Source organism: Rhinolophus hipposideros, assembly GCF_964194185.1.
Source record: "Rhinolophus hipposideros genome assembly, chromosome: 2".
NCBI lineage: Eukaryota > Metazoa > Chordata > Mammalia > Chiroptera > Rhinolophidae > Rhinolophus > Rhinolophus hipposideros.
The window spans coordinates 73,375,578-73,394,831 of record NC_138048.1 but is presented as its reverse complement, the minus strand read 5'-3'; the positions used below and the strand labels follow the sequence as shown (position 1 = coordinate 73,394,831).

The 19,254-nt window shown below is 38.9% G+C and overlaps 1 protein-coding gene across 7 annotated transcripts in view; it reads right to left on the bottom strand.

The window, feature by feature from the left end:
- Positions 1-5,771, bottom strand: part of PHC3 (polyhomeotic homolog 3) — a 71,231-nt gene extending 65,460 nt beyond the window's left edge. For all 7 annotated transcript variants that reach the window (XR_013994734.1, XR_013994735.1, XR_013994736.1 and 4 more), the window contains exons 1-2: positions 5,741-5,771; positions 3,120-3,285 (exon numbers count right to left, since the gene is read on the bottom strand). Coding sequence is in view for 4 of the 7 variants with exons in the window: in XM_081070226.1 (XP_080926352.1) it covers positions 3,120-3,285; positions 5,741-5,754 (180 nt within the window). In the remaining 3 variants the exon portion in view is untranslated. The remainder of the gene's footprint in view (positions 1-3,119; positions 3,286-5,740) is intronic.
- Positions 5,772-19,254: the final 13,483 nt, after the last annotated feature.

The following is a 19,254-nucleotide window of genomic DNA, read 5'->3' as shown; positions in this document are numbered from 1 at the left end:
CTACATTGAACAGCACAGATATATCTATATTTATTAACAAAAAAATTCCCAAATATATCATACGGTGAAAAAAAGCAGGTTACTAAATAGTATACAGAGTAAAGATACCATTTTTATGCTAAAAAATCTGAAAGAATATTCAGGAAAACATTAAAAGACTACCGATGGGTAGCTAGATTAGAGGTGATTTTTATCTTCTCATTTGTACTCCAAATGTCTGAAAAAACATAGAATGAGTAGGTATTATATTAATGAGTAGGTATTATATTAATAATCACAAAAATTACAGAGATTTCATTTTTAGAAAATTACTAATTACTTTTTCAAATGTAATTTTTCAAATTTTTAAAATGTTTTTTAAATGTCAGATTCCTTGTTTCAATTGTTTCTATTCACTGTTAATTACTGTGAATAGTTATTAGTAAAATATAAAATCTCAGCCTGAAACTTCATAAATAGATAGATGTAGAAAAGTCCAGTAATCCTTTTTCCATGGTTCAAACCATGCCAGTCCTCTGCAACCACATCCCAAAGGCACCTCATGCCCACAGTGACTCTGAAACAGCACAGAACACTAATAGCAGCATCAAACCAGTTTGCAAAGAACTAAGGGAGTAATAGAGTCATCTCCTACTATTGAGGATCTAAGACAGGACGCCTTGAACTACAAAGCCATGAATCTCTTTATCCAAATTCCAAGAAAGCATATTTCCTTGTGTTGTTTGCTTTTATAATATGTATTCATATTTCACCTTTCCGACTATAGATTGCTAGACCTGCTACAAACCCTTGTCACAAAATCAATGTGGGCTTCTAACCCCATTAAGTAATTTAGAATTATAACAATATGTCTTTTTGGTCAGGTAAATCTATATGTTCTTTTTTTGCATTTTTTAAATATATATTTTAATATTTTTTTGTATTTTTTAAATATATGTTCTTCTAATTCCATAACAAAATTCTAAAATCAAACCAAAATAACAAATGCATAATCTATTTGATGGATATTTTTGTCAGAGTATAGTAATTTTTTGTATTGTCAGCATAGTCTTTCATTACCATTCAATGCTATACTCATGGGAGAGATACTTTTTAAATATAAGTTAAAGATACAGAACACTGTTTTCATTTTGTTCCTCTAAAGCAGGGGTGTCCAAATTTTTTTCAACATTTTTTACCAAGGGCCATATGCGGTAAAATACACAAACAGCCGGGCCACTCACTCGAGGTGAAATACATATTGCCTCACCTGGTTTATTTAAGTAAACTAAATATACTTTTGGAATTTGCTGCGGGCCAATAAAAAAATGGATTGTGGGCCGCAGTTGGCCTGCGGGCCGCAGTTCGGACACCCCTGCTCTAAAGGAATAAGAAAGGTACATAGAATTCACAGGACTGAAAAAGAAAGCTGGAAGGTATTAAAAAACTACTTAGGTAGTTCAATAAATACTTGACTACATTTTAGGGGAAGCAATTCTGTGATCTCATAAAAACTAATGTTAGTGGTATTTGTGAGATACATCTGTATCTATACATTTCCAGTAACACTTTTTAAAAAAATGTTTATTGAAGTATAGCTGACATACAATGTTATAGTAGTTTCAAGTGTACAGCATCGTGATTCAACATCTATGGACCTTGCAAGCGGTCACCCTGACAAGTCTAGTAACCTTCTATTACCATACAAAGTTATTATATTATTGACTATATTCCCCATGGAGTACATTATACCCCTGAGCAACACTTTGTTTTTTACTAACACATTCAGCTTAGATAAAAACTAGAGAACGAAATGGCATATTAAAATACTATATCATCTGTATGCTAAAAGATCTAGACACTCTTCCCTATATCCCTTGCCTCAAAAAGCTGAAGAACATTTAAAACACTTTCTGCATTCCCAGTTTGAATTTTTTAACTACCTGGATCTCCAACAATTCTGATTGCACCTATGATAAGTTTATAATCCTAAACGATAGAACAGTTAAATAGCCGTTATACTGAGATATCCACTCTACAGAAATGAATGGGAAGAGCACTACATCACAAACAGTTATTTTCAGGGTAGAATGCAACTGTGGGGATGTTATAGAGAGTAAGCAGGTATAATGGAAAAAATAAGAACTCATAGAGTGGTTAAGGGCATAACTCTAAAGTCAGAGAACCTACTAGCAATGTTAGTTTAGGAAAGTGAGTTAGCCTGCTTAAAATACTGGTTTTCTCATAGGTAAAATGGAGATAATAATAGTATCTACTTCATAAGGTGTAGTGAGGATTAAAAGAGATGTTCCATGTAAATCATTTATCAAATGCTTGGCACATAGCAATTGTTCAATAAATATTAGCTATTATTATTTATTGGTTATATTTAATGTTCTAGATGCTTCCTTTAATCCTCATAATAACTAATGAAGTAGGTAGTCTCACCCTCATTTTATAGTTTCCTGAGGCTGAAGATTATGCCTCTCACCCAAGCCTACACAGCTACTAATGATAAAGAAAATGGAATTCATACAAAGAACATATCAGACTGCAATGCCCATACCCTTTTTATGCGATACTACCACACTGCCTCAATTTTCATTATTGTAAAGGGTAACTAAGTAAACTTCATTTTCTCAACTAAGTGAAAAACCAAAGACTTTTCCTAAATATTCCTTTCCCTTCTGCCCCTAAAGAGCTTTACAATGAAACTGTCTGCTTCGGGTTTTGGACCACTTGGGTTTAAAATGAACCTCTTTATGCATCTACAGACCTGAATAGATGTCCCTAAGTCTGTATTTTGGGTTCAAATATAAAGTTACCCAGAAAAACCTAGAGTCATTCTGCTGCTGGGTTCTAGATTGAATGTCTCCACATTGTAGCAGCAGCTTAGAGACCTTCCAATTACCATTTTCCTGACATATCACTATACAAGCTACATGACGATACATGGAAGCCTCCTCAACAGAATAATTATCAGATAAATTTTTGCATGTTTCACACATTAACAATTCTAACTGCACTCACTTAGGGGACACCATTTCACTTATTGAAGGATATAAAACAATAGATTAATCTGGCTTAAGCTAAAACTAACGGCATTCTACGTCTTCGCCTCCCCATTATAACTGAAATACCTGTACAGCGTGTCGGTCTGAGCCACTGTAGACGGAGATCTGTGGTTGCTGCATTCGAGAGGAGGAAGTGGTGATGGTGGCAGTGGTGGTGCTACTGGCTGTTGTCGAAGCAGAAGTTGTTCCAGGGTTTGGGTCACTATCCATAGCTGCACTGTGATCCTTCAATCTGGCAGGTAGCAGAGGGTTTGTATTGGCAAAAGCATTATCCTCTGGGCTTTGAAGAATACTTGAATTCCAAAGAAATAATCAGCAACAGTCTAAGTGTCTAAGGCCCTCAAAATACAGACAACACATAACACTCAGAAAAAGTGCTTCATAAATATATAGTGTATTTAATACTTAATACCAACGAAATTTGAATTCAAATGATTCAGGATATGTAATTCACATAGAGCCTGGCCTAAAGTTTATCTTTTCGCAATTGAAAGAAGATGAGAATTTTGAAACCAAAACAGGTGATGAGAGAATACTAAACTACCTAATAAAAACTCAAGCAACACCAGAGTACTTTAAAATATTTATTAACATTCTTTTGACCATATTAATTACAAATTAAGGTCATTCTTATCTATGCATTAAATAGGATGCCTAAGGACTTGTGCTGATAAGCTTAGTTTTTGGCTACCATATATACTTTGCTTTAAAAATCAGTTCTCTTAGAAAATAATAATAATTTTTAAAAAATCACACTGGCCTTTTCCCTAATTAGTCTACTTGGTCCTTAGTACATCTAATAACTCTGAGTAATACTTGTAAGCAGATTACTCTGGGTAAATAGAGAAGCAGCTGACAACAATTTCCCCACTTCTTTACTGAAAATCTGTTTCCAAAGAATTGCCTGAAATTTCAAAAAGAGCATAATTATGCCACTTTCTTCAGGTAGGGACAGTAAAATACATTTTTGTACAAGACTTCCCGATGGTTTGTTTTGTTTTTCCCTCCACTATTACAAGCTCACTTCACGGTATGGTACACAATTCCACTAAACACAGAATCTGTATCTGAATAAATTCAAACAGTATTTTATTTTAGTCAATTTTCAGGGCCTCCATATTGTTAAAAAGCTAGAACTACAAGTAATTGTTGTAGGGTTAGAAATGCACCACAATGGTGAAACGCACACTTGAGAATATTCCGGTTTTATCTGCCTTTCTTATCGGTCTTTCCTTCTGCGAAACAGAATCTAACCCACCTCACATTAGCAGCACTGACAAAATGTAACAAGAACACTTTCTACTTCACCAAAAGACAAAGGAATTTGGTACTAATTGCACATGCATACACTATTCCCATATGGTGCCCTTTTATGTACAAGTTTTCTTTGTTCTTTATATCATTTATGTAAATATTTATATGCTCTTCAAGGAATCAAATATTTAAAGAAAAAAATCTCAACTTAATAAGCAGAAAAGTGAAAGGAAAAAAGTGTGGGAGGGGACTAACTCTTCCCTTACTTTTTATTAGTAAATGACTCATTCACCTTTATGCTTCTCTGTCGGTTTTTTTAAAATAGTGTTTCAAGCTGCCTTCCAATCATCAAATCACAGCATCACATGGTAACTGTTCATCCTACAGACTTACTGGTCGATAAGGTAAACTTTTCCCAAATTACTGGCTGTCATAACACGTCTGAACTGCGTACCAAGGATGTGCACAAAGCCAGCTTGCATTCTTTTAATTAGAGTGCTGTTCTGCTCAGCCACATCCTCAAACCCAAACTCAATGGTAAGCAGTTTAGTAACTAACCAAATACTATCACAGAGAATCCAAATTGTAGGCACAAGCCTAACCCTCGGTGAGTGGAAACGGCCAAATCATTGAAATGCATTTGGAGACCTGGCACAAAAGAACAATTTCTGTAACTCCACTGTCCATGCAGAGCAATGCCTGCAAAACGCAGCCGGCAGTCCTGGAACACCAGAGGCCTACCCAGGAAACGCCAAGTTTGCGTCGCTAACTAAGCATACCGTCACACGGCCACACGAGAATGTGGCCCCTCTAGGGAGGTATCCACCGCAGCCGGAGCCCCAAGGGAAAGAAGAGCTTTCCTCCCCGGGTGTTTTCAGGCTGACCAGACCCGCGGGACCCCCGCCGCTCTAAGGCCGGCGCTGGGACACCGCCTCCACGCCTCCACGCCTCCCGGGGAGGGCGATGAACAGCCCCACGTCTCCGGTTCTCCCTCGGAGACCAGGCAGAGAGGAGCGCGGAGGCCCGGCAGTACCCGCCCAGCCAAACCCGCGTCCGCGGCCCCCGGCGCCGGCAGCCGCGACAAGGCTGCCCGCGGGGCCCGCTGGCAGGAATGACAGCGCCTGGGAGGCCCACAGTAGCTCACCCCCCGGAAGACCCCAGCGGCCAGGGTCCCAAGGGTGACCCTGCGCGCAGGGCTCCGCTGACCCGGGACCAGACGGTGGAAGGGGCGCTCCCGCCTGGAGGTTAACTGGACCCTTACAGTTCGCCTCCTCCCCCGACACGGGCCAAGCGGGCTCCTCCACACTAAGGAAGCGCTGGGGTCTCCCTTTCCCCTGCACTGCCCGCGAAAGAGCCCTGAGCTTTCCCCCTGGGGATGTGTCGCTGCCCCTACTCGCCCCCGTTACGACATCAGTCACCAGCAAGTCACTCACTCCGCTTCCGCCATCTTCTCTCCTCCATCACTAATGCGGGCTGCGCATGCGCCCCCCCCACAGCCGGCGGGTGGAGGGGCGGGGTCGGCTCAGCCCCTGGGCCCCACAGGTCACGTGGGGTCATCAGCTTCCAAAACCCCCTCCACACTCTGGCTCTGCTCATTCTGGGAAGTGGCCAGGTTTCCCCAATCTGAACACCAGTGTCTCACCTCCAACCCCTCGCTTTCTCTTGCCTACCGTCTTCTTGCTCTTGGGGAAGGGTCTGTAATCAAGATATGAAAAGTTCTGCTTAGACTGTTAAATTAAAAGTTTGAAAAACATATAAATACGAAAGCCTATTCAAACTGTAAAGAGTGAGATGAAAGAAAATACCAAGAATATTGGATGCTTAGGTCTCAGCGGGGAAACGAAATGCTCTGGTGACTGCAAGGCTTGTTGTCTGGGACACATTGGAGTTTGAGGGTAGGCACTAGCAGTCCTCTCAGGCTCACAGATGGTGTTCTGGATGCCAGTGAGGAAAGGGTTAAAGAATCATCCTTATTATCCCACGAATATCATTCATGTCTTTGAGATGAACTTACTAAGTGCTTAGTTAGGATTACAAAACTAGAATACCATAGACTAGGTGGCTTAAACAACAATTATTTCTCCCACTTCTAGAGGTGCTGTCAGATGTGGTGTCTGGAGAAAGCCCTCTTCCTGGTTTGCAGAGGGCCACCTTATTTGCTAATGATGTTTGCAAACAAGGAACAGCTACCAGTTTACTAATGTTGCTATACATATATATATGTATAAGTATATACATATAAATATGTAGGTATATATATACATATAAACATATATATATATACACACACACATATACATATATATGTATATATGACAACTACTGTGAGGCAGGATGAGACAAACATAGAAAGATGAGTATAAAAAGTCTCTGGGGTGGCCAGTTGACTTAGTTGGTTAGAATGCAATGCTTGTAACACCAGGATTGCCAGTTTGATTCCCGCATGGGCCACTGTGAGCTGCGCCCTCCACAATTACTGTAAATTGCAACAATTACTTGACTTGGAGCTGGTGGGTCCTGGAAAAACACACTTAAAATAAATGGAAGTTAAAAAAAAAAAGGCTCTTTTTTTATAAGAAGTCTTAATCTGGGCTGTGGAGTGGGTTTTACAGAGACATCCATACAATCTAATAAGTGTTCTGAAACATCCATTAAGTGCTTTGGAAACCTTAAATTCAAGAAACAATAAACCTTTACTGCCTTTCACAGAAAAAAGTGTAGTGATCACAACAATGTCTTCTTTTTGCATTCCTTAAGATGGTGGAGTCACACTAATTTCAACAATTGAGAAATAAAGCACTGACAGAAATCCATCATAAAGTATAATGTGGTCTAATGAAAAGTATACTTAATCTTAGAAATCTTGTGTTCCAGAGTCTCCCTAGGGAGGGGAATAGAACACCTCCTATGTAAGCTAAATTGTCCCTTTACCTCCTTTCATCTCATAACATTGTTTCTTTACCTTATTTTCCTCTCTGAGAACAGTGCCCTTCCTACTCCTCTTAGGAGAACTCACTGAGAAAGTCCCCTTTGAAAGTCCCTGTAGATGCTTAAAAATTAGATATTACTACTTTTTCTTTCTTTTTTAACATGCTCATACGATGTCATTGTCATTCAACTCTCAAGAATCAGCTGTCCATTGGTATTGCTGAAATTTTTGTTTAGAAAAACAAAAGTGAAGAAAGCAGTGTTATACCTAAGATGGAAGGAAAATGCATAATTCAAAGGACTGTTTAGAATAAACAGGCCAAAATTGTTCCTTTTCGTCTCTCTTTCCCTTGAATATCTAAGGCCTATTATCTATATTGTCACCTTGTACAGATTGTCTTTACAAGTCACAATGTGTTAGGTAAAGCCAGACCAATATCGCTTTCTAGAAACATTCAGAATTTCAACCCTAACCCTAACCTGACCAATCACCTCATCTCCATAAATCCCTACTTTGACTGGTGGACCAGAGGGATGTTTTGGGTCTCCTAGAATTAGTGTCAGTTCAGGGCCAGGGTCCAGCAGTCCCCAAAAGGTTTGATTGTTTCCTTTTCCCCTGTGTACAGTTACCCTGATAAAAGGTTGAAGGTCCCTTAGGTGAAGGCTGGAGAAAGATTAACAGGATAAATTTTTTGGTAGTGTGTCAGTGTCCTGCCACTTGGCCCCTGCCACCCAATTACTCCTATTGCATTTAGGTTTCCCAATTCAGTGGAATTGGGAAGTTCCCACTGTAAGTTCTGACCTGTAGAGAAGTGTGATCTCAGAGCTCTTCAAGGATGCCAGGGATTCCCTCAGAAACTGCCATGGACTGAATGTATGTGTTCCTCCTAAATATGTAAAAGCCCTAATCCCCAATGTGATGGGGATTTGGAGCCCTCGGGAGGTAATTAGGGCATCAAAATGGAGCCTTCATAAATGGGATTAGTGCTCTTATAAGAAGAGACATGAGAGAGATGTCTCTCTCTCTCTCTCTACCATGTGAAGATACGGCAACAAGTTAGCCCTCTGCAAAGCAGGAAGAAGGCTCTCACCAGATACCACATCGGACAAGCATCTTGACCTTGGACTTCCAGCCTCTAGAACTGGGAGAAATATTTGTTTGTTGTTTAAGCCACCAGTCTATGGTATTTGTTACAGCAGCCCTCTTTTGGGTGGCCCAATTTCCAATATGGGGGGGGGGGGCGGTGACGGTGGTTCCCACACCAACAAACAATTCTTGGATACTAGCAGGGTATCCAATTATTCAATTCAATTCTGACACTATCTACCCAGCTAGATTCCACAGATTAAGGGTTCAGTCCTACAAGACTGTCCCCTTGGCCACACTTCAGACACCAGTCGAAAGCCCAGGTTATTACCTGTACTTCTGACCAATGAGCAACAGATTGGAGATTTCAATAACCCTCTCCTTGGACTTCAGACTCCAGGACCAAGTCTAGGTTGTTACCTGTGCTACTAACCTACCGTCTATAAATCAGAGGGTCCCACGACCCCTCCTCTGGTTCAATTAATTTGCTAGAATGGCTCACAAAACTCAGAAAAACACTTTACTTACTAGATCACCGATTTATTATAAAAGGATATAACTCATAAGTTCCAGATGGAAGAGATGCATAGGGCAAGGTGTGAGGAAAGGCGCACATCATCCATGCCCTCTCCATGCATGCTACTCTCCAGCACCTCCATGTGTTCACCAACCCAACAGCTCTCCACAACCCTGTCTTTTGGGGTTTTGACGGAGGCTTCATTATATAGTTGTTTGATTAAATCATTGGCCATTGATTCAACTTCCAGTCCCTCTCCCCTATGTGGAGGCAGGTGTGGGGTGGGGGAGGCAAGGGACTGCAAGGTCCTCCTGCCAACCAACTGGAACCCTTAAGTAGGGGTCCAAAAGTCACCTCATTAACATGACAAAAGACAACTTTATGGCCCTTATCACTTAGGAAATTGCAAGAGTTTTAGGAGTTTTGCCAGTAATGGCGTCGAAGACCTAACATACATCTCTTCATCTCTTAATTATAAATCACCGTATCACAAGCCCAAACTGACTAACACAAGCCTACAGGCCAAATATAGCCTGCTAATTGTTTTTGTCCAGCTCTCAAGCTAACAATGGTTTGTACATTTTCTAATCATTGGGGGTAAAAATAAGAATAATATTTTGTGACAAGTGAAAATTATATGAAATTTAAATTTCAGTGTCCACAAATAAAGTCTTCCTGGAACATATCCACACTCATTCATTTATGTGTTGTCTATGGCTGCTTTTGTGCTACAAGGGCAGAGCTGAGTAGTTTCGACAGACACGACAATGATCCACTTTCTCTCTGTCCCTTTACAGAAAAAGTCTGCTGACCTCTGTTCTATGTCACTGATCACCCTGTGCTGGACACTTTCAGGGTAGTTAACACAGCACACAATGTCCTACACCCCACCTAGCCAGTGACTGTCCTCATAGGATCCTATGCTGGAGACAAAAAGTCCAGCAGACCCAGATTTGGCTTGCTACATTACCAAGTGAGCCACCTTGTGAAGTGATTGAACTGCTTCAAGTTTTAGTTTTATAATGTGAAAAAAGAGGGGACAACAACACCTTACAAGATTGTTGTAAAGTCTTAAAAATTATCATGTAAAAATCTATCCAAAAAGTCCTCTTTTTCTTTCTTTAACTTTTTATCAAGGTCTTTCTTTACCTAGATTTGCTCAGGAGATTTTATTGAGTATGCCTAATAATACAATAAGTTTTAAATGCTTGTTGAGGGAATGCGTGCTTGAATATATGAATGAATGAGGCGTACAATTCCAGAATACCCTGTAAATTGGAATGACACAACGTGTAGACTTGCTTTGTCTTTTCCTTGAAAGTTATATACCAAAACCAAATACTTTTACTGAACCAAATGTGATTGAAACTGAAAAGACAATCTCTAGTCCTGCCACCTCTGATGTACTTTAGCAATAATCAGTATGTTAATCACATGCTTATCTGTCTTATCTTCCTTTGTTTACCTGTGGGCGGCACTGCACATAGTCTGTTCTATCTCCCTAGGTGCTGTATAGTACCTAGGACATTAGACGTCACGTGATCCGCGCTGAGGAAGAATCCATGGCAAAAGATGAATTTAAACTCTGATTTCCTACCCTCCCAGTCCAGTTTTTTGCCTTGTTCCGCAAAGCCTTACTTCAAGTATATAGGTGCTCAATAAACACCTATAGATGCTATGTACTTTCACTTCCATTCTGCTTTTATATTTAGTGTTTGCTTAGCATTGTGGCAGCCTACAAGAGTTCTTATAAGAAGGGTTTTAGAATCAGACACATTTAGTTATGAATCCTGGCTCTTCCACTTGCTAGCTGTGTGATCTCTTACAATCCTATCTGCTCCACCTTCAAGTTATAAACTCATCTCTGGCCACACTACCATAAACATGCATGAAATCAAAATGTAAACCAAATCTGACACTTCTCACCATCTCCTCTGTTATCAGCCTAGGCCCAGCCACCATCTCTCTGCTGTACTACTGCAATAGGCTCCTGACAAGTCACCTTGTTTCTCTATTCTTGTTCCTCTACAATCTGTTCTCCACCCAACAACTTAAGTAAGATTTTAAAACTGTAAATCAGATTATGCCACCGCTCAAATCCTCCAATGGCTTCCCATCATACTTAGCAGAGAGCCCGGAGTTTTCTCTTGTTTACTGTGCTCCAGCTGCACTGGCCTCCTTGCTTTTCCTCTTTTGTACTTGCTGTTCCCCAGCTAGGAGTGACTTTCCCACAGATGTCACTTCTTTACTTCATTCAGGACTCTGCTCAGAGAATACTCCCTACTTACCATCTACCCAACATGGCCTTTCTAACACTTTCTTTCCCTAGCCCACTGTCATACGGGGTGTCCGGCGGGGTCTCTGCTCCCACTCCCCACATAAGAACGCAGGACATGGTAAGGCCAAAAAGGAACACCCATGGAGCCATAGATAGGGGAGTCAAACCAATATATTCTCACTGGCGGCTGGGCTGGAGACACAGGAAGCAGGATCTACATAATCTGCCTAACAGCAGTCCACGCTTGCCAGCCACCATCTTCTTGCTAGCCCCCATTTCTTTCTGCTAGTGTAGCCACAGCCGTTATATTAGTGGCCAATGGCTTACGGGTTACAGCTGACAGCTAACTAGCCACAGCTGCTGGCCATCTGATCATAGTTGATGGCCATTTACTACCCGAGCCAGCACCTTTCTATGTGAGGCCGAGAGCCTGGAAACTGTTTTTTGGGGCTTTGTCCCCACACCCAAATCACTTGTCTTTCTCTGGCCCACATGGCACTGCAATGCACCAGACATTATATTATGTACATATTTGTTTATTTAATCACTACTCCCATCAACCTCCAGGTTGTAAGCTCCACGTTTTGTTCACTGGGCTGTATTCCCAGTTCTTAAAACATTAAGTGCTTAATAAATATGCATTGAATGAAGTTACTTAACCTTTCTAATCCCGTTTCCTAATCTGAATAATAGGGATATTTACCACAAAATTATTCTGAAGTTAAATTTTAAAATGAAATAATGTATACCAATTATAGAGCATGGTAGAGCAATGCTCACTAAGCACAGCTATTATTATTGTTCACTTTTTTTGTTATTTTGCCCATATTATTATGCTAAATGTAAAGGAAAATAATCCTCCTGTTTTCAAATGTTGCGATTTTTAAAAAATTATAAAGCAGTCCTTCCTTTTGAAAGTTAGTTAACATTATACATTTTTTAATTTGCATCGGTATTTTAAAATATTTAGTGACAGTATCTGACAATAAATTTTTGCCTGGATGCTCCTAATGTATAAATCTTAATTGTGATTATCTATTTATGATAGATACATCTCTCATAAACGCATAAAATGCCAGAGATAACAGGAGGTGGAACAAAATATATTATAGAAAACAAGCGAATCTAGTGAACAGGGATGAAATTTTAGGGAAAAGTTATGAGACACAAGCATAAAAGATACAGAATTTGATTTTAATATTTAGCTTTAGTAAATCCTGAATACAAAATTGTGCAAAAATTTAAACAATGCAGAAATATATATGAAGTAGAAAGTGAAAGTCCACTATAATCCACTCTTTCCATGCCCTCAAATAATCATTATTAAGAACCTATTGTATATTTTTCTTGATTTTTCATGCACTAATATACATGAAAGTGTATGTATCTGTCATGCAGGGTGTCATGTGGGGTCTCAGCTCCTGCTCCCCACATAAGAACCCCAGGATATGGTGAGGCCAAAAAGGAACACCCATGGAGCCATAGATAGGGGAGTCATACCACTATATTCTCCCTGGCGGCTGGGTTGGAGACGCAGGAAGCAGAAGCCACACTATCCACAACCTGCCGTCCATTTCTCTGCAATCCGCAAACCACACTCCATCCTTCTAGCTCAGCCACCATCTTCTTGCTAGCCCCCCATCTGGTGCTAGGATAGCCACGGCAGTTATATTAGCGGCCAATGGCTCACTAGTTACAGCTGACGGCCAACCAGCCACAGCTGATGGCCATCCAATCACAGTTGATGGCCATTTACTACCCGAGTGAGCACCTTTCCAAGTGAGGCCTAGAGCCTGGAAACTGCACTCCTGGCTCTGTCCCCACAGTATTTCTTTTATCAAAAATGGTATTGGACTATACATACTCTTCTGCAAACTTTTTCACTTAACAGTGTATCTTTCCATGTCAGTGTGCATGGTTTTCTTTTAGTTCCTCAAACATACCAAACTTAGCTGACCTTGGGGCCTTCCATACAACCCTGGAATATTCTTTCCCATACTTGGTAAATCTAGTCCTTATTTCCTTTAATTTTCTGCATGAATGTCATTTCTTTGGATGGATTTTTCCTGATCAATATGTGGAGTCCTCCCCACAATTATTCTCTATTCACTACACCATATTTATTTCCGTTGGACCAGGTACTACAGTTTCTAATTATGTGTTTGTTCACTTGTTTTCCTGTCTATTTTTTCTCTCTAACCTGTGACTTTCACAAGGGTAGGGACCAAACCTGTTTTGTTCATTACTGTACATTCAGTGCGTAGCATGGTGCCAGGCAGATAAGAAGCTCTCAATAAATAAGAACCTATTTATTTATTGTTGGAAGAATAAATAAACTTGTAAGTAATGTACTGAAAAGAAGTGTATTTGAACTTTCACTTCCTGTGCATGATGGAAGGAACATTCCCTTCTTTTTTCTTCAGGTCTTTATTTACTCATAGTTCAGAAACAATACTATACTTGTCTTTTGATTTGTACCTGGGATTTATGTTAATCAGGTATGGTAAGGTGACAGACATAGGGACATCTGCCTTTGAAAGAAGAGTTTAGTATTTACAGTTCCCAAAAGAAGGTGGCATGCCACACCTTGCAGGGCTACATGGGGAAATACCAGGGTCAGTCAGAAGCAGAAGGAGTGCAAGAGAAAGAATGGTCCAGAGCCTTTCTTGTGGTATCTGCAGGAAGGAATTGGTGGAACAGTATAGGAAAGTTTGAGCAATTTGAGATTGAATAGTTTGAATAATTTTGGCAGGCTCTAATCTACGAAGGTGGTCTCTAGTTGTCCAATACCTGGCCCTGGGGTGATTTAGGGCAGGTATTGGCTTGGTGTGTGCGAGTTAGGTAAAGGACATTGTTGTGGATATGAGTTTTGGATTGGTTGGTTTGCATATGACAAGCACGTTCACAGGAGAGTCATTTGCTATCTCTAGGAATTAGCTAGCTCCAGGATGGGCAGTCTCTCTCTCTGTCAGTAAGGCCACCAAGATGTCAAAATATCATAAAATATACCAGAAAAGCATGTTTTTGACACATTTCTACACTTATTTAGGCATTATGAAGGTTTATTTCCTAATTAAATTCTTCAGATGAAAGATAAAACCATTATTACTATGTGGTATTTTAAATACACTATGTACTTATACAAAGCATAGTATGATATACATTGATGTCAGAATGATTTTTGCTATGATGATTTAATGTATACCTAGTTTTATTCAAATAATTTGTGCAATATTAACATATTTTGAGTAATGCTTTGGTTACTTATTTGAAGTAGTTTTATGGGAAAAAAACATGTAAAAGATGATAATTTTCTCTTACCTGGTAACATACTATTTAATCTCAACCTACAATAAATTTCCTCAATCTTAATATGGTATATTTAAGAGCCCAGAAGCAATCTATTCTTTGTAACAGCATGGAATATTTTGTAGGTAATTAAATGTGTGTGTGTGTGTGTGTGTGTGTGTGTGTGTTTGTACGAATCTTTGTCTAGTTCAATGATGGAAGATAGGCAGGGCCAGAAATTTGGAGTTAAAAACCTGAGTTTAAGCACTGGTTCCTGCCCATTTCCAGCCAGTGCTCTTCAGCAATTCATTTAACCTCTCTGAATACCAAGTTCATCATCACTAAAGCAAGAATAACAGTAATCTTTACCAGATTCGATTTTGGGAGAAATCAATTAACCTAAATGTGATTTATTTGCCAAAGTGTTTTATAACTGCAATGCATTACGTGCATGTGTTTAAAGTTTACTCTTACTGCAATATTCTGCAGAGACATTTTTTTCAGAAAGAATTCAGAAAGTTTTTTCGTTGTAATTGTAGAAATGTTCAAGGGCAAGACCAGAGAGTGGAACACTAAAAATTGATTCAAGAAAAGAATAATAATTTACTATTTACATAGTAAGATTTTGGATTTAAAGAGTATTTTCCATCAATAAACTTCAAAAAGCTTTGAAATGCTTATTTATTTTCATAATATTTTGAAGTCAGTTAGGTTAAAGTCGTCGTCATTTGTTCTCTGAAAAGGAAATAAATATAGAGCAAGTTATATAACCTGCTTAAGTCAAAATAAGAACAAAGGCTTTCAATTTTGACACATAGTACTCAGACTGGAGATTGCAGTACTCTCCCGCAATAAGCACATTCTTTTGCTGGAATCATCTAAAATGTGGTTTTTATCAAAATACTTGCTGGTGCAAGCAATTAAAATATAGAAAACCTGTTGTCATATAATCATTAGCAACACAGTATCAGCAAAAGAATGTATCAAGTGTCTCTAAGATGCAGGCCTTGGGTTAACACTTAATGAAGTTAGGAATCTGCATCCTCTCCTGAGGTCCCAGACCTATGATTCTTATCTATTCTGGGCCACCTTTTTTTCTGCCCTCATTTAAAGAACAAATATCTTCAATTCCTCTTCTCCCTAAAATTTCAGCTGATTTAGGAGTAAATCATAGGACTAAATCCAAAGCTCCACCTAGGCTTACAGAGTCTTTATTTTCTGACTCTAAAATACCTTCCTCTGCTTCCAACTGCCTTTATACTTAAGCCTCATTGAATTTCTCACCATTCCAACACAAACTAGGCCTTTTCATTGCTCTACCTTTGCACTCAACATTAATTCCATCTAAAAATAGCAAAAAGAAGAGGTTGCGTGGAGAAAAAGAAGCTACCCTTGTTGAATACTTATTGAGTGTTCTACGCAGTATCCTATCTTATTTGCACAGCAAACCCATAAAGTAGGTATTATTATCCTCCTTTTTGCTGATGGGGATACTCATTTTAGTGGGATTAAGTAACATACCCAAGGTCACACAACTAGTAAGTGGCAAGACTAGCTTTTAAACCAAAGTCTAACTCCAAAATACATGTTCTGGCCTGTTTCATATGCTGACTCTCTCCACCATCGTCATCTGGCATTATTCTTCAGATTCTGTTCATTTTCTTCCTTCAGCCTTCACAGTCTTTCCCAGATAGAGTTAGCTGCTCCCATAGAACTCTGTTTATACTCCTCTAATAGTATTTACCAAGCGATTGAGATATAATTCACTTAATATAAAATTCATTTGCTTAAAGTGTACAACTCAGTGTGTATTCATAGTGTTGTATAACCATTACCACTATCTAATTCCAGAATATTTTCATTAACCCAAAAGAAACTCCATGATCATTAAGCAATCATTTCCCATTCCCCAATTCCCCCTTTCCTGCAACCCCTAGCACCCACTAATCTGTTTTCTGTCTCTATGGATTTGCCTATTCTGGACATTTCATACAAATGAAATCACATATCACATGGCTGTTTGTGTCAGGCTTCCTTTACTCAGCTTAATGTTTTCAAGGTTCATCCACATTGTAATATGTTTTAATACTTCATTCCTTTTTATAGATGAATACTATTCTATGTTATGGATATACCACATTTTGTTTATCCATTCTTCAGTTAATGGACATTTGGTTTGACTTCACTTTTTAGTTATTACAAATAATGATTCTATGAGCATTCATGTACTAGTCTTCGTGTAGACATATGTTTTTAATTTTCTTAGTTATATAACCATGAGTGGGATTGTTGGGTCACATATTAACCTCTATGTTCAACATCTTGAAGAATTGTCAAACTGCTTTTAACACAACTGTACTACTTTACATTCCCACCAGCAATGTATGAGGGTTCCAATTTCTACATATCTTTACCAACACTAATTGATATCTGTCTTTTAATTAAAGACAACCTAGTGAGTGTGAAGTGGTATCTCATTGTGATTTTGAGTTGTATTCCCTAATGACTAATGATGAACATTTTTCATGTTTTCATTGGCCGTTTATATGTCTTCTTTGGAGAAATGTCTATTCAAATCCTTTGCCCACAAAAAGAAGTTTGTCTTTTAATTGTTTCATTCTAAGATATATATATATATACATATATATATATGTCATCAAAAAGTGAATATATAATATGTATATATATCATTATATATAAATGTGAATATATAATGATATATATCTCATATATATGAGATACATATATATATGAATGCAAGTCTCTTACCAGATATATGATTTCCAAATGTATTCTCCCATTCTATGGAATGACTTTTCACTTTTTTTATTTTTAAAGATTTTATTGGGAAAGGGGAACAGGACTTTGTTGGGGAACGGTGTGTACTTCCAGGACTTTTTTCCAAGTCAAGTTGTTGTCTTTTCAATCTTAGTTGTGGGGTGCTGTTCAGCTTCAAGTTGTCCTTTCAGTCTTAGTTGTGGAGGGCGCAGCTCAGCTCCAGGTCCAGTTGCCCTTGCTAGTTGCAGGGGGCGCAGCCCACCATCCCTTGCAGGAGTTGAACCGGCAACCTTGTGGTTGAGAGGATGCACTCCAACCAACTGAGCCATCTGGGAGCTCAACGGCAGCTCAGCTCAAGGTGCCGTGTTCAATCTTAGTTGCAGGGGTCGGAGCCCACCATCCCTTGTGGGACTCAGGGAATTGAACTGGCAACCTTGTGGTTGAAAGACCACTGGTCCATGTGGGAATCGAACCGGCAGCCTTTGGAGTTAGGAGCATGGAGCTCTAACCGTCTGAGCCACCAGCCGGCCTGACTTTTCACTTTTTGATGGTGTCCTTTGAAATACCAGCATTTAAATTTTGATGAAGTCCAATTCATTTTTTCGTTAGTTGTTTGTGTTTTTGCTGTCAATCTGAGAAACCACTGCCTAATGCAAGGTCACAAACGTTTACTGCTATGTTCTCTTCTAATAGTTGTATAATGTTACCTCTCGCATTTAGATCTTTGATCCATTTTGAGTTAATTTTTGTAAGTGGTTTAGGTAGGGGTCCTTTGTATGTATGTAGATATCAAATTGTTCCAGCATCATTAGTTAAAACAAAAACTCTTTTCCCTCATTGAATGATCTTGGGCCTTACCATATGTTTTCAAATAAACGTTGGCCCATGTCTACTCCTGTAAGCTCCTTGAGAGCAACTTTTTTTGTATGCCTACCTTCATGTCTACTGTGGGACTCAACAAACATATTCCATGGATGAAAAGCTGATTGGAGATTCCTAATACAAAGTGCCATAGACTTTGTTAGGTATAGGAACTTTTATACATGAAGCTCATGGTCTAGAGAATTTTTCAAACCAATCATTTCCAAGGGGTCCCAGAATCTTACAGTCCTTGACTGGAATGGGTCTTTGAGATCATGGATCCCTCATTTGCCAGTAAGGAAGAGCAGGCCTTGGAAGGCTAAATAGCAGCCTGTGGCCTATCTCATGTAAATTTTCCAGAGGTCTCAAGTCTCTTTGAACTTAGATTCTATTATAAGTTAACAAAGAATTGTTTTCAGTTAGTCCTTGATAACATCCTTTCCAGATGAAAGACAATGCTTCTGTTTCATACCACACTTATCTTCTAAGATAACTGCTATCAGAGATTAAAAATTAAAAAACAATCTCCACCCTAACTGTACATAATTACTCCTTTCTCTGAATTTCTATAGATCTTACTTGCTCTTCCACAAAATTAGCAGTCTGTTTTGTACTGTCCTATTGCTTTGGTTTGTTATATAATATGAAATTGTTATTTATCATAGGTTTATGTGTGCCCTTTCTAACTCAACTACCCCAAGTAGACTCAGGGGATAACTTTAGATTTTACACTTTACTGTATGAAATATAGAGCCTTGTAGCTATTAGACACGGAACAGATATTTCTTGATGTTATTTGTGTGTTTAGATAATTCATTTTTAAAACAAGAAGCTATTAGGCCTAAGTTTCATTCTGTTTTCCCCCTTCCATAGATAAGACAACTTACTCTTAGATGCTCAGGGTGAGAAGCTCTAAAGGGGAAGTACCTTCTCTCATTTTCTAGTGATCCTTTACTTGCCTTCCTAGAGGAGCAGATAGACTAGAGACTTAATAATTAGTATATACATGCATACATATAATACATATTTAAATATTTCTTAAAATTACTAGTAAGTTTAAAAAATTCTATTAAAAGGATAAAAAAATGTTCGGCAGAACTCTCCCAAGAGCCTACTAAATTAAACTAAGTCTCAAGAGAACTCCGAGTTGTAGTTTTAAATTACTGAGTCAGAAAGTAGAGAAAGACATCCTGTTTCTCTTCTTATCTCA